The sequence below is a fragment of the Pristiophorus japonicus genome, chromosome 8 (assembly GCF_044704955.1).
Source record: "Pristiophorus japonicus isolate sPriJap1 chromosome 8, sPriJap1.hap1, whole genome shotgun sequence".
NCBI lineage: Eukaryota > Metazoa > Chordata > Chondrichthyes > Pristiophoridae > Pristiophorus > Pristiophorus japonicus.
The window spans coordinates 191,518,543-191,537,091 of record NC_091984.1 but is presented as its reverse complement, the minus strand read 5'-3'; the positions used below and the strand labels follow the sequence as shown (position 1 = coordinate 191,537,091).

At 42.5% G+C, this 18,549-nt stretch overlaps 1 protein-coding gene across 1 annotated transcript in view; it reads left to right on the top strand.

Moving 5' to 3' along the window:
- ksr2 (kinase suppressor of ras 2) overlaps positions 1-18,549 on the top strand; it is a 587,663-nt gene that overhangs the window by 438,655 nt on the left and 130,459 nt on the right. Inside the window, exons 14-15 of the mRNA XM_070887700.1 lie at positions 2,439-2,487; positions 15,707-16,083. Coding sequence (XP_070743801.1) covers positions 2,439-2,487; positions 15,707-16,083 — 426 coding nt within the window. The remainder of the gene's footprint in view (positions 1-2,438; positions 2,488-15,706; positions 16,084-18,549) is intronic.

Genomic DNA, 18,549 nt, shown 5'->3' with positions numbered 1-18,549 from the left:
TCATGAAAAAACAGCTGTACCGCTGAGAAAACTGCCGAAAATGAAGACGATCGTCCATTTGGAGCCCATATGGAGAAACTTCCCCAATAGAAACTTCAGGAATTAATAAAAGGAATATAAAAAAGAAAGTAGGTCTGACCTATAATTGATCTGAGAATCTCTCCAGCATTTACATCTTGCCTCCTTAAAGGAATACAATAAAAAGAATATTAAAGGCACTGGAAGATGTGCAAAAAGATTTACAAGGATAATACCAGAACTGAAAGATTATAACTATCAGGAAAGACTGAACTGGCTGGGGCTGTTTTCTCTAGAAAAGAGAAGTCTGAGAAGTGACTTGATAGAGGTCTTTAAAATGATGAAGGGGTTTGATAGAGTAGACATAGAGAAGTCGTTTCCACTTGTGAGGCAGTCCAAAACTAAGGGCCTTAAATGTGTTAGTCACTAATAAATCCAATAAGGAATTCAGGAGAAACTTCTTTACTCAGAGAGTGGTGAGTATGTGGAGCTTGCTACCAGATAGAGTGGTTGAGGCGATTAGCATAGATGCATTTAAGTGAAATCTAAATAAGTACATGTGGGGGAAAGGAATAGAAGGATATGTTGGTAGGGTTACGTAAAGAGGAGTAGGAGGAGGTATCATATGGAGCATAGACCTGTTGAGCCGAATAGCCTGTTTCCGTGCTGTTAAATTCTGTGTAATTCTTTAAAAAAAAATCCACTTGTCCCATCGCCTTCCTACGCCAATTGAAAAGTGAGCAGACTCTCCATGACCCCTTTGGGTGATTCTTTACTGTCAGTAAACAACATTTTTTTCTTCCCTTCTCTAATATTGTTATAACTGAAAAATGTAAGTGTTCAGAAAAAATATGGGGGGGGAAAACACATTTTCTTTAGTGCCCTCCTAATTTTTCTCCAGAGTGGCTGGAAGCAGTGCCCAGGAAATTAATCTTTAATTCCAGGAGAATTCTGGAGGGTTGCAACCCGAGTTGAATAAAATACCAGTAGGTTAGGGAGATTACTGAGTCAGGAGGCAGGCAAACAGGATAGTCACCTTGAGACTCAGCTGTTTTATCAGTATGCTGAGTCTCACAACTGTTATGTTTGCATGCCTGCTGAATCAGTGATCTCCCCAGCCTAAAGCTATTGTCGTCAGCTGTGATAGCTGAGAAATTCACTTATGTTGCCAGTACTTGTAGTGATAACCTAATACCAGCCATGGGCCGCACTAATACGTGGGCCAGATCAAACAACAAGCAGCAGTACTATATGGTACCCAAAGAGGTAAGAACTGGAATCGTATTCTAGATAGTCATGACCCATTTTAACCACTGCAGTTAATCATTTTCTTCAGAGCCCCTTCCCCAGTCTACAAAATTTGCAGAATATGTTACTTGCCCCTTATTGTTTTTGTTTGGAGGGAGGGGGATGTCTAAATGGTACCCAAGCTAAGTCTATTATAATGGCCCATTATATCCATTATTACAATGGTAATACCCAATTTTCTACTTTCCAAATATTCCTCGAGTTATATCTGGAATGCCCAGCCATCCTATTGAATATTTATATTAACTTCTCTCAAGGTATCATGTCCATAGCACATGTATTAAATCTCTATAGTGTGATAGCAGAATCGCAATTTTAGCCAGATTTATTTTGTCTGTGGGAGAATAGATGGGAGGGGCTACACCTCCAACATTCTTACCCGCTGGGGAAACAGCGCACCATTTTTTTTAAAATTTCAAAATATACTTTATTCATATAAAAATTTGTACAGTACATTCAAAAGCAGTTCAGTACATTTAGCTGCGGTCAGCAATCCCATACACTACATTTGGGTGCTGACGGCAGTTCCGTTCGATACATTTCCTTGCTTTTCAGTTCAAGTACAATTCGGGATACCTTGTAGTACATTCAACAAATTACATCACATGTGTCACTATACAGTACACGGAATGGGTGACGGTACATTTACACATTGATCAGTCCCTGCCCCACCCCAGCTTCACAATAACTGAACTGGGGAAATTCAACCCAACAGAGGAAAATCCTTTATTTGGGGACAGCACATTTAGGTCAGCATGTTGCAGCATCAGCCTCTCTCCTGCATGAAAATGTATTGGAATTAACTATGGGGTAGACTTAATCAGTTAGCGCTCCCAATGCAGAGCTCCATGCACCGAGTGTTGGATACTGGAAATTCAGTCTTCATGTAGCAAACCCCAGGCTGTTTTCCATTCGATAAAATTAATGACTCGAAATTGTATGAGGTGATGTACACTTCTGTCATATGGCGCTCTTCCAGGAGTACTAATTTGTTAAATCTACCCCTGCATAATCTACATCTGATGTGGAGAATGGACTTTACTTTTTGTTTGCATGCACTTTATTTGAACAAGCAGGCTTTACTAAAGCATTATTGTCTGTTTTTTCAATAGTGAAGGAGTACCCCCGCTTAGAGTGGAAGTGAATGAGCCCACTTCAGAGGTAAGTTGGGAGTGATTAGAAAAGATTAACTGACCTCTTGAAGCTAATATCTTCAACCATGAAATTTAAGCAGCAAGACAAATGAAGAATAAATCAATTTATTAAGAGATTTCATTTGAGAATAAGTGTCAATAGACTTAATAAATCTGCTAATCAGCAGTATTGCAACTCCAGCATTAACTTATTTATTTTAACACTGGTATTTAAAAAAAAAACAAATGGAAAATCTAGGCTTAACTGTTTGTTTGATGATAGAGAGGAAATTAAATTTTGCTCTTGTATATAATACTATAATACTGTGGCTCTGTTAAATTAAATTATTGTAAGCCATGCTAACTTGCTTCCTCAATAGTTTAATTAATAAATGAATCAAGCTTGAAACTGAGCACACATGACCAGGAAGGTCCGAGTTTCAATCCTTGGTCTGCATTGAATTAGCTTATTAGCTTATCTCAGCTGTGGTGGATAATGAGAGAACTACAGTTAGTCCCGGTGGGGGAGAAATTTATCTTGGGGGGCGGGGATAGCATAAAACAGGCAGTATGCACAGGCCATCAGCTGATATTCGGTTCCATTAAAGTCATTGGGCTTAATTTTCCTCTTTGCCGATTTTTGGTGCCCAGGAGGATTAACAGCTGATTTTTTTGTGCCCGATTGCGCCGAAAAAAATAGTTGGGATTTTCGCCAAAGTAAAATTTCATTTTGCCGCTGCAGAACCCAAAGTTAAATCTGGAGGTAGAGCTTCAAGTCTGCGCCAAAAGCTGAGGTTGCCAGGGTAATGAGAGACACACTGAGGGCTGAAGCTCCACCTACTTGCAAATTGAAGTTCCACGGCCAAGGCTTGCAGGGGAGCAGTGGAGGGTGGGTGGGGGTGGGGGGGATTGCCCGGGATTGCAACAGGACCAGGAGGAGGAGGAGGGGGGTGGGGGGGGCAATCGGCCCCGGGTTGAAGCGGAACCGGGGTGGGGGAGGGGGGGAGGGGGGGGGGGCAATCAGTCTGGAGTTGCAGCAGGAGTGCGGGTCAAACACCAGAACAATAAAGTAATCTTTAATGTAAAGAGATGCAAGGAACGTACTAAACATGATCATTATAAACTATCTTTATGAATAAGACTAAACTGCAAAGACATAGCTCCGATACAGACTTAACGTAGGATTTTTCTGATCAGTACTAAAGGCCACTCTGCGCCGTCCTTAAAAAAATTAGTGTTGGGAACATTGCTTAAATGGCCAAAAACGGCACAGTTTTCACCCAGACCTGCACCAAAAAATCTGCCGTACAAAAAATCCCACGCTGACAGTTGCCGCCAGCGTACAAACTTTGAGGAAAGATGCAAAATTAAGATTGCTCAAAAAAAATCGGCAGATGCCAAAAAACCGGCGCCCACTGGAACTAAATATAGGGCAGAGCGTATATCAGGCAGTCGATGCAATATGACACATTTTGCTTTACCTGCCCACCAAGAAGAATTTATACACCTGTGTTAGATGCAGTGTATTGATCCATTGCAAGTCTTGTCTGAAACAAACACAAATTGACCAAGGAATACAATGATAGGTGTTAGATCTCTTAATTTCCAATGAAATACAAACTCCGATTGTAGTTTTAATGTAACTTTATTCTGGCAGCAGCAATAAGCTCTTGGCCTTTGTCCTTCTGAGACCACATGGCCAAAATGGCTGTACTTATTTAAGAAAAGAACTCGTCTTCTTTGACCTTATTGGCTCAATTAATAGTCTGTTAACCTTTAATTGGCTCGCTACCCAAGGTCCTAAAATGTCAAGTTGATTGATGACAATGCAATGTGGTCTGTGTTTTCTCAAAATTGCAGCCAGGTTGCAGAGCTTGAATTCTCTATCAATCCCCCCTTTGATTCTTTCACAAACTGAATCATAAAACATTAGCTATCACTGGTTAAACATTCTACAAAATAATTTCATACATGTTAATAGAGTTTCCTTCTAAAATTTGTTGATGTGTTTCACCACATGTCCGGACTAATAACTTTTACACAAATTTACACCAACCCGAGTTCCATCGTGGCCACAATGCAAGTCTGGTTTTAGTAGGTTAATTAACTTTATTCCAATTTAATCCAAATCAATATCTTAATTCAACCAGTAAACAACCTTCCCTTAAGCATAACATACCCCGGTGCCACGTACAGACAGTCTGCTGGGACCTGCAAGGTGTCTCACCTGCGGGACAGCAGCTACAGCCGCCTGGTTGCAACAACATTTAATCAACATAAATAAACAATATAAAAGTAAAACAATTACAACAAATAGAATTAAACCTTCCACCAATGAATTCCTATTGAACCTAGCCATTCAGTGGCTCCGCTCCACAAAGTGAATGATGGGGGTTGGTTAAGTTTTTCTACCTCCTTTTGGATATGCTCCGCTAAGTGGGTAATTTCTTCGGAGCTATCTGGGATATATGTGCAACACTCAGTTCCAAGTAGGGCGCAAGCACCTCCCTTTTCAGCCAGGATGTAATCTAGGGCCAGTCTATTCTGTAGGGCTACTATGCGGATTGCTACCATTTCTGCATTGATTTTAACTAGGGCCTCTGAGGTATCATTGGCTACCCGTTCCACAACGGATGCCATGTTAATGGATTCCCTTGCCAGTCTGGCGGCCCCATACCTGGGGATCAGAATGGCAAAGAACCTCTCTGTTTCTGTGATAACTCTCTTAGGACGGTGTAAATGTTCCGACAGTGACTTTATATGATACATATAAGGCACAATGTAGGCTAAATAGCAGGATCCCATCCAATTCTGGGGCAGCCAAGGGTAGGCCTTGTGGCCACACACCCAAAAGGTGCCATTATAGGCAATGAAGGTTAGTTGTTTCTTTGTCAGCAACACTCCGGGGCCTGTCCAGGCTTTTCCATCTGTTTTATTCAGAATCCCCGTTACGTTAAAAATTCCCACATCGGCCCAGTTTGGACAGTTCCGTGGCTTAATTATATTATAATTCCAGGAGCAGTTACTATACCCCATATTTTGGCCTCCTTTGATGTTTCTAATCAGACAGACCGATTCCCCCGGTCTTCCTATTCCCGTTGTATTAGTGATAACAAAAAATGGGGGCCGTTTGGAATTATTGTAGCACGGTTGGTATCCCCCTTCAAAGGTAGTCAGATTGTAACATGTTGACTTCCATTTATGTGCCTAGTTTTCCGTATCCTGAAACGCATTGCCTGTTTTGTTTTGATTAATTATCCACTCAGCCATTTCCGAGATATTCAAGGGAACTGGCCTCAAGAGAACCCCTCCCTTTGAGTGAATAGGAATATGTGCACACACCCAACAACTAGAAATGTTACCTTGTTTGGCATAAATGTATGACATATATAAAAAGGTATTTACATGTAATTCCCTTGCTACCCTACTATTTCCCTTTGGTGCAGAGGGTCGGCTAGTAAGAAGTAGGCAAATGCCTAGAATACCTACAATCAGTAATACAGTAAATTTATACATTTTGGCAAAAGGTAATTGTCCTTATTAGATTTCAGCTTCAGTTACGGGTGCTCATTTAACGTGTGAAGCGTGGATCCAGGCTTTCTTTTCTTGGACTTTAACAGCTGCCTGGGTGGTCGATAACACTTGATAAGGTCCCTCCCACTTGGCAGCCAAAGGTTCTTTATGCAACTTTTTCACATACACCCAGACTCCCGGGATGATATCGTGTCCTCCTTCGGGTGGATTACCCCAAGCTGCCGATACCTGTTGGGAAATAGAACTAATAGCATTGGTTAGGTTCTGACAGTATGATAACAAAGTGTCACTCATTAAGTGAACATCAGCTTTCCGTAAATCGATAGTTCCTGGCAGCGACATGGGTCTTCCTGTTATAATTTCAAATGGGCTTAGACCTATAGTTCTGTTCGGGGTTGCCCTAATGCTACATAGCACTATTGGTAGTGCCTGGGGCCATGGTGTTCCTTCTTGGTGATATTTGGCAAGCTGTTGTTTCAGAGTTCGATTCATTCGCTCTACTTGTCCTGATGATTGTGGATGATAAGGACAGTGTAAATCCCACATAATGTTCAGTAACCTACAGACTTCTTGGCAGACAGCACCTGTGAAGTGTGTTCCTTATCTGAGTCAATGCTACTCGGGACTCCCCATCGGGGAATGTAATCCTTACACAAGACCTTTGCAGTGTGATTGGCCGTGGCTCTTTTAGTTGGGACAGCTTCTACCCATCTAGAGAATCTGTCGACCATGACAAGAATGTTAGTGTATCCTTGGCATGAAGGAAGAGATATATAATTAACCTGCAGATGCTGAAATGGTCCGACAGGGGCAGGGGGCCTCAGTTGGGGCATTACCGTGATGGGTCCAGAATTATTTTTCTGGCAGACCACACAGCGGTCTGCTACCAGCTGGGCATGTTTTTTAAATCCCCGACCCCACCAGCTTTTCTGGAACCGTGCAGTCATCTGTTGTGAGGCCAAGTGTCCCCACGAGTGGATCTGTTGGGCTAAAAAAGGCAGAAGCGCTTGTGGCGCGACTGGCTTGTCGGTAACTCTTTGTCTCCAGACACCATCTTCACATAGCTTAATTCCTGCCTCAATCCATGTCCATTTTTCCTCTCGGGAGAACTCGCCTTGCATTGTCTGAAGGTCTCGTGTAGAGTCCTGAGTGCTTTCAATCTGCACATCTGTGTTGGTTCTTCTGGGGGAACGCTCTGTGAGGCGGCATCTTTAGCTGCCTGGTCGGCTAGGACATTTCCCTGTGCTTCCGTGGTATTTTCCTTGGTATGGCCTTACACTTCAGGATGGACACTTCCTGAGGTAATTGTATGGCCTCTCGTAAGTCTCGGACTTCTTTTCCATTTCGGATAGGTGTACCAGCAGCAGTGAGGAATCCCCTTTTCCGCCATAACATACCAAAGTCGTGAGCAACTCCAAAAGCATAACGCGAATCTGTGTAGACATTAGCTGTCTGTCCTTCTGCTATTCGACATGCTTCTGACAGGGCCCGTAACTCTGCCTGTTGTGCTGACATTCCTGAGGGTAAACATCCTTTTGCCACTACCTCATATAAGGTTGTAACTGCCCATCCTACTTTTCTGGTACCATTGTCAACAAAGGAGGAACCATCTGTAAACAGGATGAGGTCTGGGTTGTGCAGAGGCTCCTCTGTTGCTAAGGCTGCTTCTTCTGTTTCTTTTAAAATCTCCACGCAGTCATGTTCTTCACATTCTCCCCCCTCTTGCTCCCTCGAATTCTGACATCGGGAGAATAGTTGCGGGATTAACCGGGCTGGCACGGACGATATGGAGATTAGGAGCTTCCAAAACTGCTGTCCAGCGGGTCCATCTAGCTGCCGTCACCTGAGACATTCTATTCATAGACAGCAAAACGTGTACGGTGTGGGGACACTTGACAATCAGCTTTTGGTCGAGGACTAGACCCGCAGTGGTCATTACCGCTCGACATGTAGCTTCCATGGCCCTTAGGCAACTTCCCCATCCGAGGGCTACCGCATCCAGTTTTGCCGAATAATAGCCAATAGATCTTTGCCGATCCCCATGTTCTTGTGTCAGTATAGCTGTCATATATCCTTCTTTCTCATGGACAAACAGGGTAAATGGCTTACCAGTGTTGAGGATTCCCAGAGCCGGTGTCGAACGCAAAGCCTTTTTCAAACTCAGGAAGGTCTCTTGCTGTTCCTTAGTGAGGGTGATGGCTTCTTTAGAGGCACGTTTCCCCTTTAAAATATCATTCAATGGCTGAGCAAGCTGTGTGAAGGAGTCAATCCAATTTCTGTTAAAGTTACACAATCCCACAAAATACCTTAGTTCCTGAATAGTGGTGGGTTTTTTCAGCAGCCCGAATGGCTGCAGTTCTATCGTGGGTAAGTTTTCTCTTTCCTTGTGAAATCTTTTGTCCCAGGTATACAACCTCTTCTTGGGATATTTGTGCTTTGTCGATACTGGCTTTATGTCCTTTCAGCCGAAGGTGGTCCAGCAAAGCTTGTAAATCTTGTTCATGCTGTTCTTCCTTGTTTGACGCTAGCAGGATATCGTCTACATATTGGATGACTGTGGATGACAGGGGAGGTAATTCTCGCAAATGGCTTTGTAAAGCCATGTGGAATACCGTAGGGCTGTTGTGGAAACCCTGCGGTAACCGGGTCCAAGTATACTATTGTCCTTGGACAGTGAAAGCAAACCACTGTTGAACCTCCGGTGCCAGAGGCACCGACCAAAATCCGTTGGCCATATCTATAACCGAGAAATATTTATGTTCCGGTTTGAGGGCATTAAAAATGGTGGAGGGATCTGCAACCAAAGGAGCTTTTTGATCAATACACTGGTTAGCTTTCCTATAATCGACAGTCAAATGGCAAGTCTCATTAGATTTCTGTACCGGCCACACGGGGCTATTGGAGGAGCTATGCGTTTTAATAAGCACCCCTTGTTTCTCCAATTGCTGAATAACCGGTAAGATTCCACGATGGCAGTTGGACTGATGGGATACTGTTTAATGCATGGAGACTTGGTCCCGGTAAATGACGCAGGCTCCATCTGGAGTAGGCCACAATCATTCTTATCTTTAGCCCATATCGGGTGTTCCTTCAATTCTTCTTTCTTCAAAGTTCTAATTGACCATGTCACCCGACCATCCTCGAAATGCAACGATGAATCTACTTGGATTAGACCCCATTCCCAAAAGGGCCTATCCAGACCGACGTGGTTAGTTCATGTGGACCCAGCCCTATAAGTACCAGTGTTGTCCTTTTAATTTCCATTTTATGGCCCCCAACTCCATAGGCTGTATGTGCCCTACCATCCAACGGCAAAAAGTCTCCATATTGTAGGGGTAAGCATGTTAATTCCGCCCCTGTGTCTAAAAGACAGTCCACATCCTTATCGCCCACCCTCACAGTTATATATATCCCATCTCCCCTTTGTTGTATTAGTGCGAGGAGGTGGACCAGGGTGGGCTCTAATCGTTTTTTGCTATCCCAAGTAACTCCTTCTGTTGTTGTATTGTCAGTCGCTTAAATGCTTCTATGAGGTCGTTATCTTGTGACAAGCCTGGCTTGTTGGCTGAATTGTATCCCTGGCTGCGCCCTCTTCCCCGGCCATGACCTTGCTGTTTTGCCCTGCACGTCTTGGCCCAGTGACCTTCTTTCCCACAATAATTACATTTTCCGGGTAATTTTCCTAATAACTGTTTATCGGAATCCTGGGATTTCTATCCCACAGTCTGCAGGGCTCGGACTTTAGCTCCCATATCCCGATCTAATTGGTTACATCGATCCACCAATGCTGCAAAGGTAGTTCCTCTACCTTCCCAGTCCGCTAACACTACCTTAAGCATTTTGGACAGTTCTGGCTTTAGACCTGCCACGAAAGCTGCTTTCAGGGGTCCAAACACTTGTTCATCCATTTCCTCATCCGTATTATTCATACCCGAATGTTCTAGCCACGTGCATCTAAACCGCTCGTCATACTCCTTTCTGTTGGCAGGCTGCAATTTTACCCCAGTCTGTCTTAGCTGGACTGAAGGCTTGCAGCCAGTGTTTAATCGCCTCCCATCCTGCGTTTAATTCTTGCTCATCCTGCCCCAAAGCTTCTTCTGCCTTGTCGTGCAATTTTCTTCCTTGTGTTTTTGGCACCATTATGGTCAAAATTTGCACTCCGTCCCAGGGATGAAGTTGATATATATTTCTTAAGCGGTCCAATTAGTCACACGTTTTTACTCCCCCTTTCTTTGGATTGGGCAATTCCTTGGACCATTTATCAATTTTCTCTGGATCTGCCGGATCATGAACTAAGTATTCTGCATACACCCTTTTTTTGGTTCCGCCCTCATCTGCAGTCTCTTCTGATTTGACTACAACTCTTCTTTTTTTAAATGGGGCAAAGCGCACCCCTAATTCTTCATCCTCCGACCCTGTATCGTCGGACGATTCAGAATCCGTATCTATTCCTCGGCCGTGTCTTCGGGTTTGCGTTTTTAATTTATCCAAACATGGGTACCCTGGGAATTGACCGATACATTTTCCTTTTCCTATTACTGTCTCTTGACCTAATGATTTTTTTCCATTCTTTAATTTCACCTTTAAGATCTTTAATTTCCATTTCCGACTTTCAAGTTCAAGTCTTTTCTGTCGCAGCTGTGCACAAACAGCTTGCAATTGGTCCTTTGTACTGGTCAGTTCTCGATCATGTTGGGAACGCATTATAATTTCATTCCACTTTCGAATCTGTCTCATAACGGTTAGGGACCATCTAGTTCGCTCTTTATTTTTCATACGAATCGTTTTCCCCCAGACCCTTTTAATCTCGTCCAAGGACCATTGTCCTTTGGAGGTTCTGTACTTTTGTTCGATCTTAATATAGGTTTTAGATAAGTTGAATTGTTGCTCTATGTATTCTTTCAACTGTTCGAGGATTTCATCTATCGAAACCTCAGGTGGTGCCCGTCTGCCTTTAACAGTTGTAGTCAATTCTTTGCTCTTCTCTCCTGCTGCCATAATACTGATTTCTTTACTGGGCTCTCGAGTCGTAGGCTTTCCAGCCGATCAATGGGTCGGTGATTAATTAACTAACACACCGCCGAAGTTAGACGTCTATGTGACCTCGAGCCGACTACCAACCGGAGGGTTTGCAAACCGGAGGCTTTCGGAATCGCGTAGAAGGAGAGGCGAATTTAGACTTTTGACCGAGGACTTTTATAAAGAAGAGTCCTTACCTCAGTATGTAGGTCCGATGTCCAAAATTCAGTTTCTTCCCTCAGCGATCGTGTTTGTGACGCCAAAATTGTTAGATCTCTTAATTTCCAATGAGATACGAACTCCGATTGTAGTTTTAATGTAACTTTATTCTGGCAGCAGCAACAAGCTCTTGGCTTTAAGCCAGGCCTTTGTCCTTCTGAGACCACATGGCCAAAATGGCTGTACTTATACCTGGTTCAATTTACAGAAAAGAACTCGCCTTCTTTAACCTTATTGGCTCAATTGATAGTCTGTTAACCTTTAATTGGCTCGCTACCCAAGGTCCTAAAATGTCAAGTTGATTGATGACTTAATGAAATGTGGTCTGTGTTTTCTCAAAACTGCAGCCAGGCTGCAGAGCTTGAATTCTCTATCAATAGGCTAGAGACTGCGGGAAAGAGAATGACTGCCTAAGTAAGCCATTTACAAGTGTAGGCCTGTAAAGTCAAATTGCAAACTGTTCTAATTAATTTTAAAGCAATATAATTTGAACTGTTCTGAACTACATCTTCTGAGTCTTTATTCAGTTCACTAGAGAAAAAAAAAATTAGCAATACTGTGAATCTTGCTCGAAAGTCCACATGTTCTAGATACTGTGTGAGAATAGCATCAGGCTTGGCTGCGAAGCTCTCTTCCCACCCCCTCATAATAGAATAACCTGCCAGTACTCATTGCCTCATACTTATGGTGCTCACAATGAAAAATTACACCTAAATGAGATACTGGAGGACTGCCATCACTTTGGAAGCATGGTTCAGCATAAGTCAACACTATCAGAAAGAAGGGGAAAAAAAGGTGGTGGGGGGAGGGGCAATTATTAATTGGCACCATGAAACCTGTGCATCGTTTCCTGTCTCACTTCACAATTAATCATAGGAAAATGTTATTTCAGGCAAATTTCTTGCTGTTTATTGGCTCATGCATAAATTTCTTCCAGTCCCATTTCCTTTATCCACCTGTCCAAATAAACTTGAGCGTTCACATTAGTTTCTGCCTCAACCAGTAACCAGTAAGTCTGGAAATGAATTCCACAGCCTCAGAAATTTGCATGGAAAAGTTTCTTCTGCCTTCTTTTTTGAAAAGCCTTGCATATAATCTTGTACCTACTGCTCCACGTTTTTAACCCCTCAGCTACTGGAGAGCATCTTCATCGATCTACCCTGTCCCAACCTTTCACAATTTAAAAAAACTTGTATTGTATCACCCCATAATCTGCGTAGTTCTAACAAAAAAGGACCTAATTTCCCAAGTCTTTCTTCATATTTGTATTTGCTCATACCAGGCAGCATGCTCATGAGATAAAACCTAGAATTCGATTCTCTTTTTTATAGTCTTGTTGAGCATCATATAGTATAATACTCCTGTCCTTATAAAACATCATCATCCAACTCACTGTGAGCAATGCTACAGGAGTGAGATGTGTGAGCAAAATTTTGCTTATAGCCAGCACTTATTTCCTGCACTTCTTTCTCTGTCATACTTACCCCATCACAGTTTGTTGATAACACACTTATTGACATAAAACAGCAGGATCGTCAGTTCACTATCAGCAATGCCTTGGAACATCTGCAGAATATTTTGAAACATCTTGTGCTCATCTGTTACACTGCAGATGTCACATGCCAGATGTAACACCTTGCTGAGCTGCAAAACAATCTTAAAAACAGAAAGCCAGTCATTGGTCTGCATCCTAAAATTTACAAGCAGTTGCCATAGTGCTAATACTAACCTTTACAGATTGTAAATAGTTACAATTACCTGGATTTTCCTATTGAGAGCAGCTCAACATCACAACCGTGTCCCAGATTCAAGACTACCAATGAGCAACACCACAGGACAATCGCTAGTTTCTTTTAAGTTTTATAGAAAATCTAAGTCTTGCTTTGTATTTGCGAAATTGCTCTGATTTATATTATGAACTCTAGTCATATCAGAAAACTGTTTAGTATGTTTTAAATTAGATTGCCACAACCGTTGTTTTCCTGCCTTCAGACACCTAGAATCAATAGCAAGAACACAGGAATAATTCCATTAATGTGCTGGTACATTATTTTGCATTGTAAAAGTCAGATATCTCCTATTACCAAGAATAATTACTTGACTGAGACGTAAGAAAGTGAGCACACAGCATTAATGCATGAAATCTGTTTTCAAGCATGTAAAATCAGGCACCACCGTGTAAACAGGTTGATTGTGCTGGTCGCTGATGATTCAGCCAGCACATAGTGTCCTCTCTGCAGAAACATTATTAGATTCACAAGAACTGCTGCATTCTCGAAATTAAGCTTATTTGCGGTAAAGTACAATAGATGTAAAATCAACAGGTAAAGACAACATGTAATGTGTGTTTGTGAGTGAAGGATGGCTTCAGAATCTGTTGGTTTTCATGGCCAGTAGACACACACTGTGAAGAGTATGTTAATGGATTTGTATGACATTCTTCTGTCTGCTCTTTTAGTATAGTTGCTAACCCATTTAAATTACATTTTGCATTAAAATAAATAGGTTAACGTCTTCATTGAAACAGCAGACAAAGGAATGTTTATGTGCACATCACTAATATTACACAGCACAATTCGACATCAAAAGTGAAATTAACATAAAAGAGGCGATCAAAAGTCATATCTTTACAAAAGCAGAGCCTAAAAGGAAAAAATATTAACACTAATGAGATAAGATTGCTAGATTCCATTGTTATGGTATATATTTATTTACCAAGGAAACAGATATCACCGAACCTTTTATGCTCTTCAGTGTTGACTACAGTTGGATGTTAGTACAAAAGAGGAAGATTCCATAAATTGTTGTAAAGTATCCATGTTGTGAAGGGAGTGGAATTTTCCCTACAATTATGGGCTAGATTTTCCCCAACAAGTTTTGTCGACGCAATGACCTCAAGCGCGCCGACTTTGCGGGCTGGAAACGGCGCCGGCAAAAACCTGTCCCATCCTGGCCGCTGCGTGCAGTCCCCAGAGTCCTGGCGGGGCGTCGATGTTAAAGTGGGGGGCGGAGCCAAACGCCCACGCCGAAAACACTGCCGGCACCTTCACGCATGCGCAGTTGTGCCGGCCCCGACACGCGCGCAGGCGCAATAGACAGAGATAGAAAGAAAACTTGGCAGCTGCAACTTTCCTCCCCTATCCCAGGCTGACACCATCGACAGAAACTGGCGGGCCCGCTGCCTTTCCCGGGCAGACCTTCTCGGGTGGCTCGGCGGGCTCTCCCCCCTCTCCCACCCCCACATTAAACGCAACTCCAGCAGCTTCTCAGGTGGCTCGGTAGGCTCTCTCTCGCTGCCCCCCCCCACCGTGATTAAATGCGCAGCAGCTCCAGCAGCTGCAACTTCTCTGGTGCGTCTTCCTACCCCTATCCTAGGCCGAATGGCCTCACGCACAAGCCGGCCGGCTGCCTTTCCCGGGCAGACTTTAAAGTTAAGGTAGGATTTACTTATTTTTTTATTGTATTTTATTGGTTTGAACTTTTCCTTAATGTTTGCTGCTTGTATGTTGAGGTCCTCTCCAGTTCCCTTCCCTCCCCTATCCCTGCCCTAATGTCTGTTGAATGTATGCTGCTTTTTCATAACTGCCCGCAAGGTTTTTCAGAGCTGGTCACATCCGCTGACCTAAGTGGATCTGGAGTACTTTTTTGCTAGCCAAAGTGGATCATAAATGGCCAAAACTGACGTAAGTGTCTGGGAACGCCCCCTTTTGAAAAAAAAACTGACCTAAAAAAAAATCATACCTAACTGACTTACTCTGGAGCAAAATTTTTGGGGAAAATAGCATTTTCTAACTTACGCCAGAAAAAACAACTTGCTCCAAAAAAATTGATGCAAGTCATGGCCAAAATTGGGCCCTTTATATGGTGTGTATGCATGCACCTACCCACCCCCTTTTTGTAGCTTGGCTGTAGAATATTTCTCAATAAATAGATATAGCACTAATTGGTAATGCTCTCATGTGATCATCACATCATTACCATTTCACATTAAGGACTTGAAATTCACTAAGGGTCAGCATCTGTGCTGACAGATGCTGCTGGCACAGAAAATGGCTGAGAATTAAAACCTCTACCTTGACTCAACCTAAATGATATAAAATAATAAGTAGAAGGTTGAATGTTCATAATTAAGGCTTCCAATGAATGCCGAAGCTTTACTTTGGTATTTCAAGACATCATTTGATTGCTTAAAATCAGTCTCACACTTTCAGTATGAATATCTAAAATTTCGCAAGATGAAGTTTGAGATGGATTGGTAAATATGATAATAAAAGGCAAAGGGTTCTTTCAAATTGAATTGAAGAACTATCTGGCATTATGTGTAGAATTTTGGATTTACTTAATAAAAAATACATGTGGGGGAAGTACAATGTAACAACCACATTTGGAAACTTCTTCACTCTGTTATGTTGCATGTTTCCCTAGATATACATTGCAGGTTGCTTAATTGATTAAAACTCATTTTGTTTTCTTAGAATGAAGATGCAAATGATGAGGCTTATAAATCAGATGGTTCTGAAGATGATTTTGAGGAGATGAACCTTTCATTGTTGTCTGCACGTAATTTTCCGCGGAAAGCAAGTCAGACCAGCATTTTCCTGCAGGAATGGGACATCCCTTTTGAGCAACTAGAAATTGGAGAACTCATAGGCAAAGGACGCTTTGGCAAAGTCTATCATGGTCGTTGGCATGGAGAGGTGGCAATCCGTTTGATTGATATTGAAAGGGACAATGAGGACCATCTAAAACTTTTCAAAAGGGAAGTGATGGCATATAGACAAACTCGACATGAGAATGTGGTACTGTTTATGGGAGCCTGTATGAGTCCCCCTCACTTAGCTATTATCACCAGGTAAGTGATGACTTAATATAATTTATTTTGTGGATTAGATAAATAAGAGACAAGAGATAAGAATCCTGTTTCACAAGTGTGATATTGCAGTATCAAAGTAAGGTCACAAAACTTCAGTTCATTTTCAGAGGTTCAAAAACACTCATTCAATTTTCTTTTCAGTTGAAACAAAAGATGTAATAAATATGTCATGGGGAGCTATGTGATATGATAAATGTCTCCACTTGTGAGTTGACTTTAACTTATTTGAAATTTATCAGACTAACCGATGAAGATGTTTATCCTATGTTCTGCCTGGCCATAACATAGTCTCAATGTCAAGCATGAGACTTAATAAGAGAGACGGACAAGTAACAACGTTTTTTTTTTCCTTTTTTCATACAGTTACAACGAGAATTAAGATGGGGTCACAACGAGTACGTAAATGGTCTTAGTTTACATTATGCGAGTCAAAGTTCAGGCTAAAGATCATTGTAGGTACCACAGACCTTGGAATCGTTTCATAGAAACATAGAAAATAGGTGTATGAGTAGGCCATTCGGCCCTTCAAGCCTGCACCACCATTCAATAAGATCATGGCTGATCATCCACCTCAGTACCCCTTTCCTGCTTTCTCTCCATACCCCTTGATCCCTTTAGCCGTAAGGGCCATATCTAACTCCCTCTTGAATATATCCAATGAACTGGCATCAACGACTCTCTGCGGCAGGGATTTCCACAGGTTAACAACTCTCTGAGTGAAGAAGTTTCTCCTCATCTCAGTCCTAAATGGCTTACCCCTTATCCTTAGACTATGTCCCCTGGTTCTGGACTTCCACAACATCGGGAACATTTTTCCCGCATCCAACCTGTCCCGTCCCGTCAGAATCTTATACGTTTCCATGAGATCCCCTCTCATCCTTCTAAACTCCAGTGTATAAAGGCCCAGTTGATCCAGTCTCTCCTCATATGTCAGTCCAGCCATCCCTGGAATTAGTGTGGTGAACCTTCGCTGCACTCCCTCAATAGCAAGAACGTCCTTCCTCAGATTAGGAGACCAAAACTGAACACAATATTCCAGGTGAGGCCTCACCAAGGCCCTGTACAATTGCAGTAAGACCTCCCTGCTCCTATACTTAAATCCCCTAGCTATGAAGGCCAACATGCCATTTGCCTTCTTCACCGCCTGCTGTACCTGCATGCCAACTTTCAATGACTGATGAACCATGACACCCAGGTCTCGTTGCACCTCCCCTTTTTTCCTAATCTGCCACCATTCAGATAATATTCTGCCTTCGTGCTTTTGCCACCAAAGTGGATAACCTCACAATTATCCACATTATACATGCATTTGCCCACTCACCTAACCTGTCCAAATCACCCTGCAGCCTCTTAGCATCTTCCTCACAGCTCACACTGCCACCTAGTTTAGTGTCATCTGCAAACTTGGAGATATTACACTCAATTCCTGCATCCAAATCATTAATGTATATTGCAAAGAGCTGGGGTCCCAGCACTGAGCCTTGCAGCACTCCACTAGTCACTGCTTCCCATTCCAAAAAGGACCCGTTTATCCCGACTCTCTGCTTCCTGTCTGCCAAACAATTCTCTAGCCACGCCAGTACATTACTCCCAATACCATATGCTTTGATTTTGCACACCAATCTCTTATGTGGGACCTTGTCAAAGGCCTTTTGAAAGTCCAAATACACCACATCCACTGGTTTTCCCTTGTCCACTCTACTAGTTACATCCTCAAAAAATTCCAGAAGATTTGTCAAGCATGATTTCCCTTTCACAAATCCATGCTGACTTGGACCGATCCTGTCACTGCTTTCCAAATGCGCTGCTATTTCATCCTTAATAATTGATTCCAACATTTTCCCCACTACTAATGTCAGACTAACCGGTCTATAATTTCCTGTTTTCTCTCTCCCTCCTTTTTTAAAAAGTGGTGTTACATTAGCTACCCTCCAGTCCATAGAAACTGATCTAGAGTCGATAGACTGTTGGAAAATGATTACCAATGCATCCACTATTTCTAGGGCCACCTCCTTAAGTACCCTGGGATGCTGACAATCAGGCCCCGGGGATTTGTCGGCCTTTAATCCCATCAATTTCCCCAACACAATTTACCGCCTAATAAGGATATCCTTCAGTTCCTCCTTCTCACTAGCCCCTCGGTCCCCTAGTACATCCGGAAGGTCATTTGTGTCTTCCTTCGTGAAGACAGAACCAAAGTATTTGTTCGGTTAGTCTGCCATTTCTTTGATCCCCATTATTAATTCACCCGAGTCTGACTGCAAGGGACCTACGTTTGTGTTGACTAATCTTTTTCTCTATATCTATAGAAGTCATCACACATTCAAAGCTTAAGTTGTGAAAAATGAGAATGTTATTCTGAACAGGGTATCCTCATTGAAAGTGGCCAGACCTCATTTCATATGTGACACTTGCTGAGTAAATGGAAACTTCATGTGGTTAACA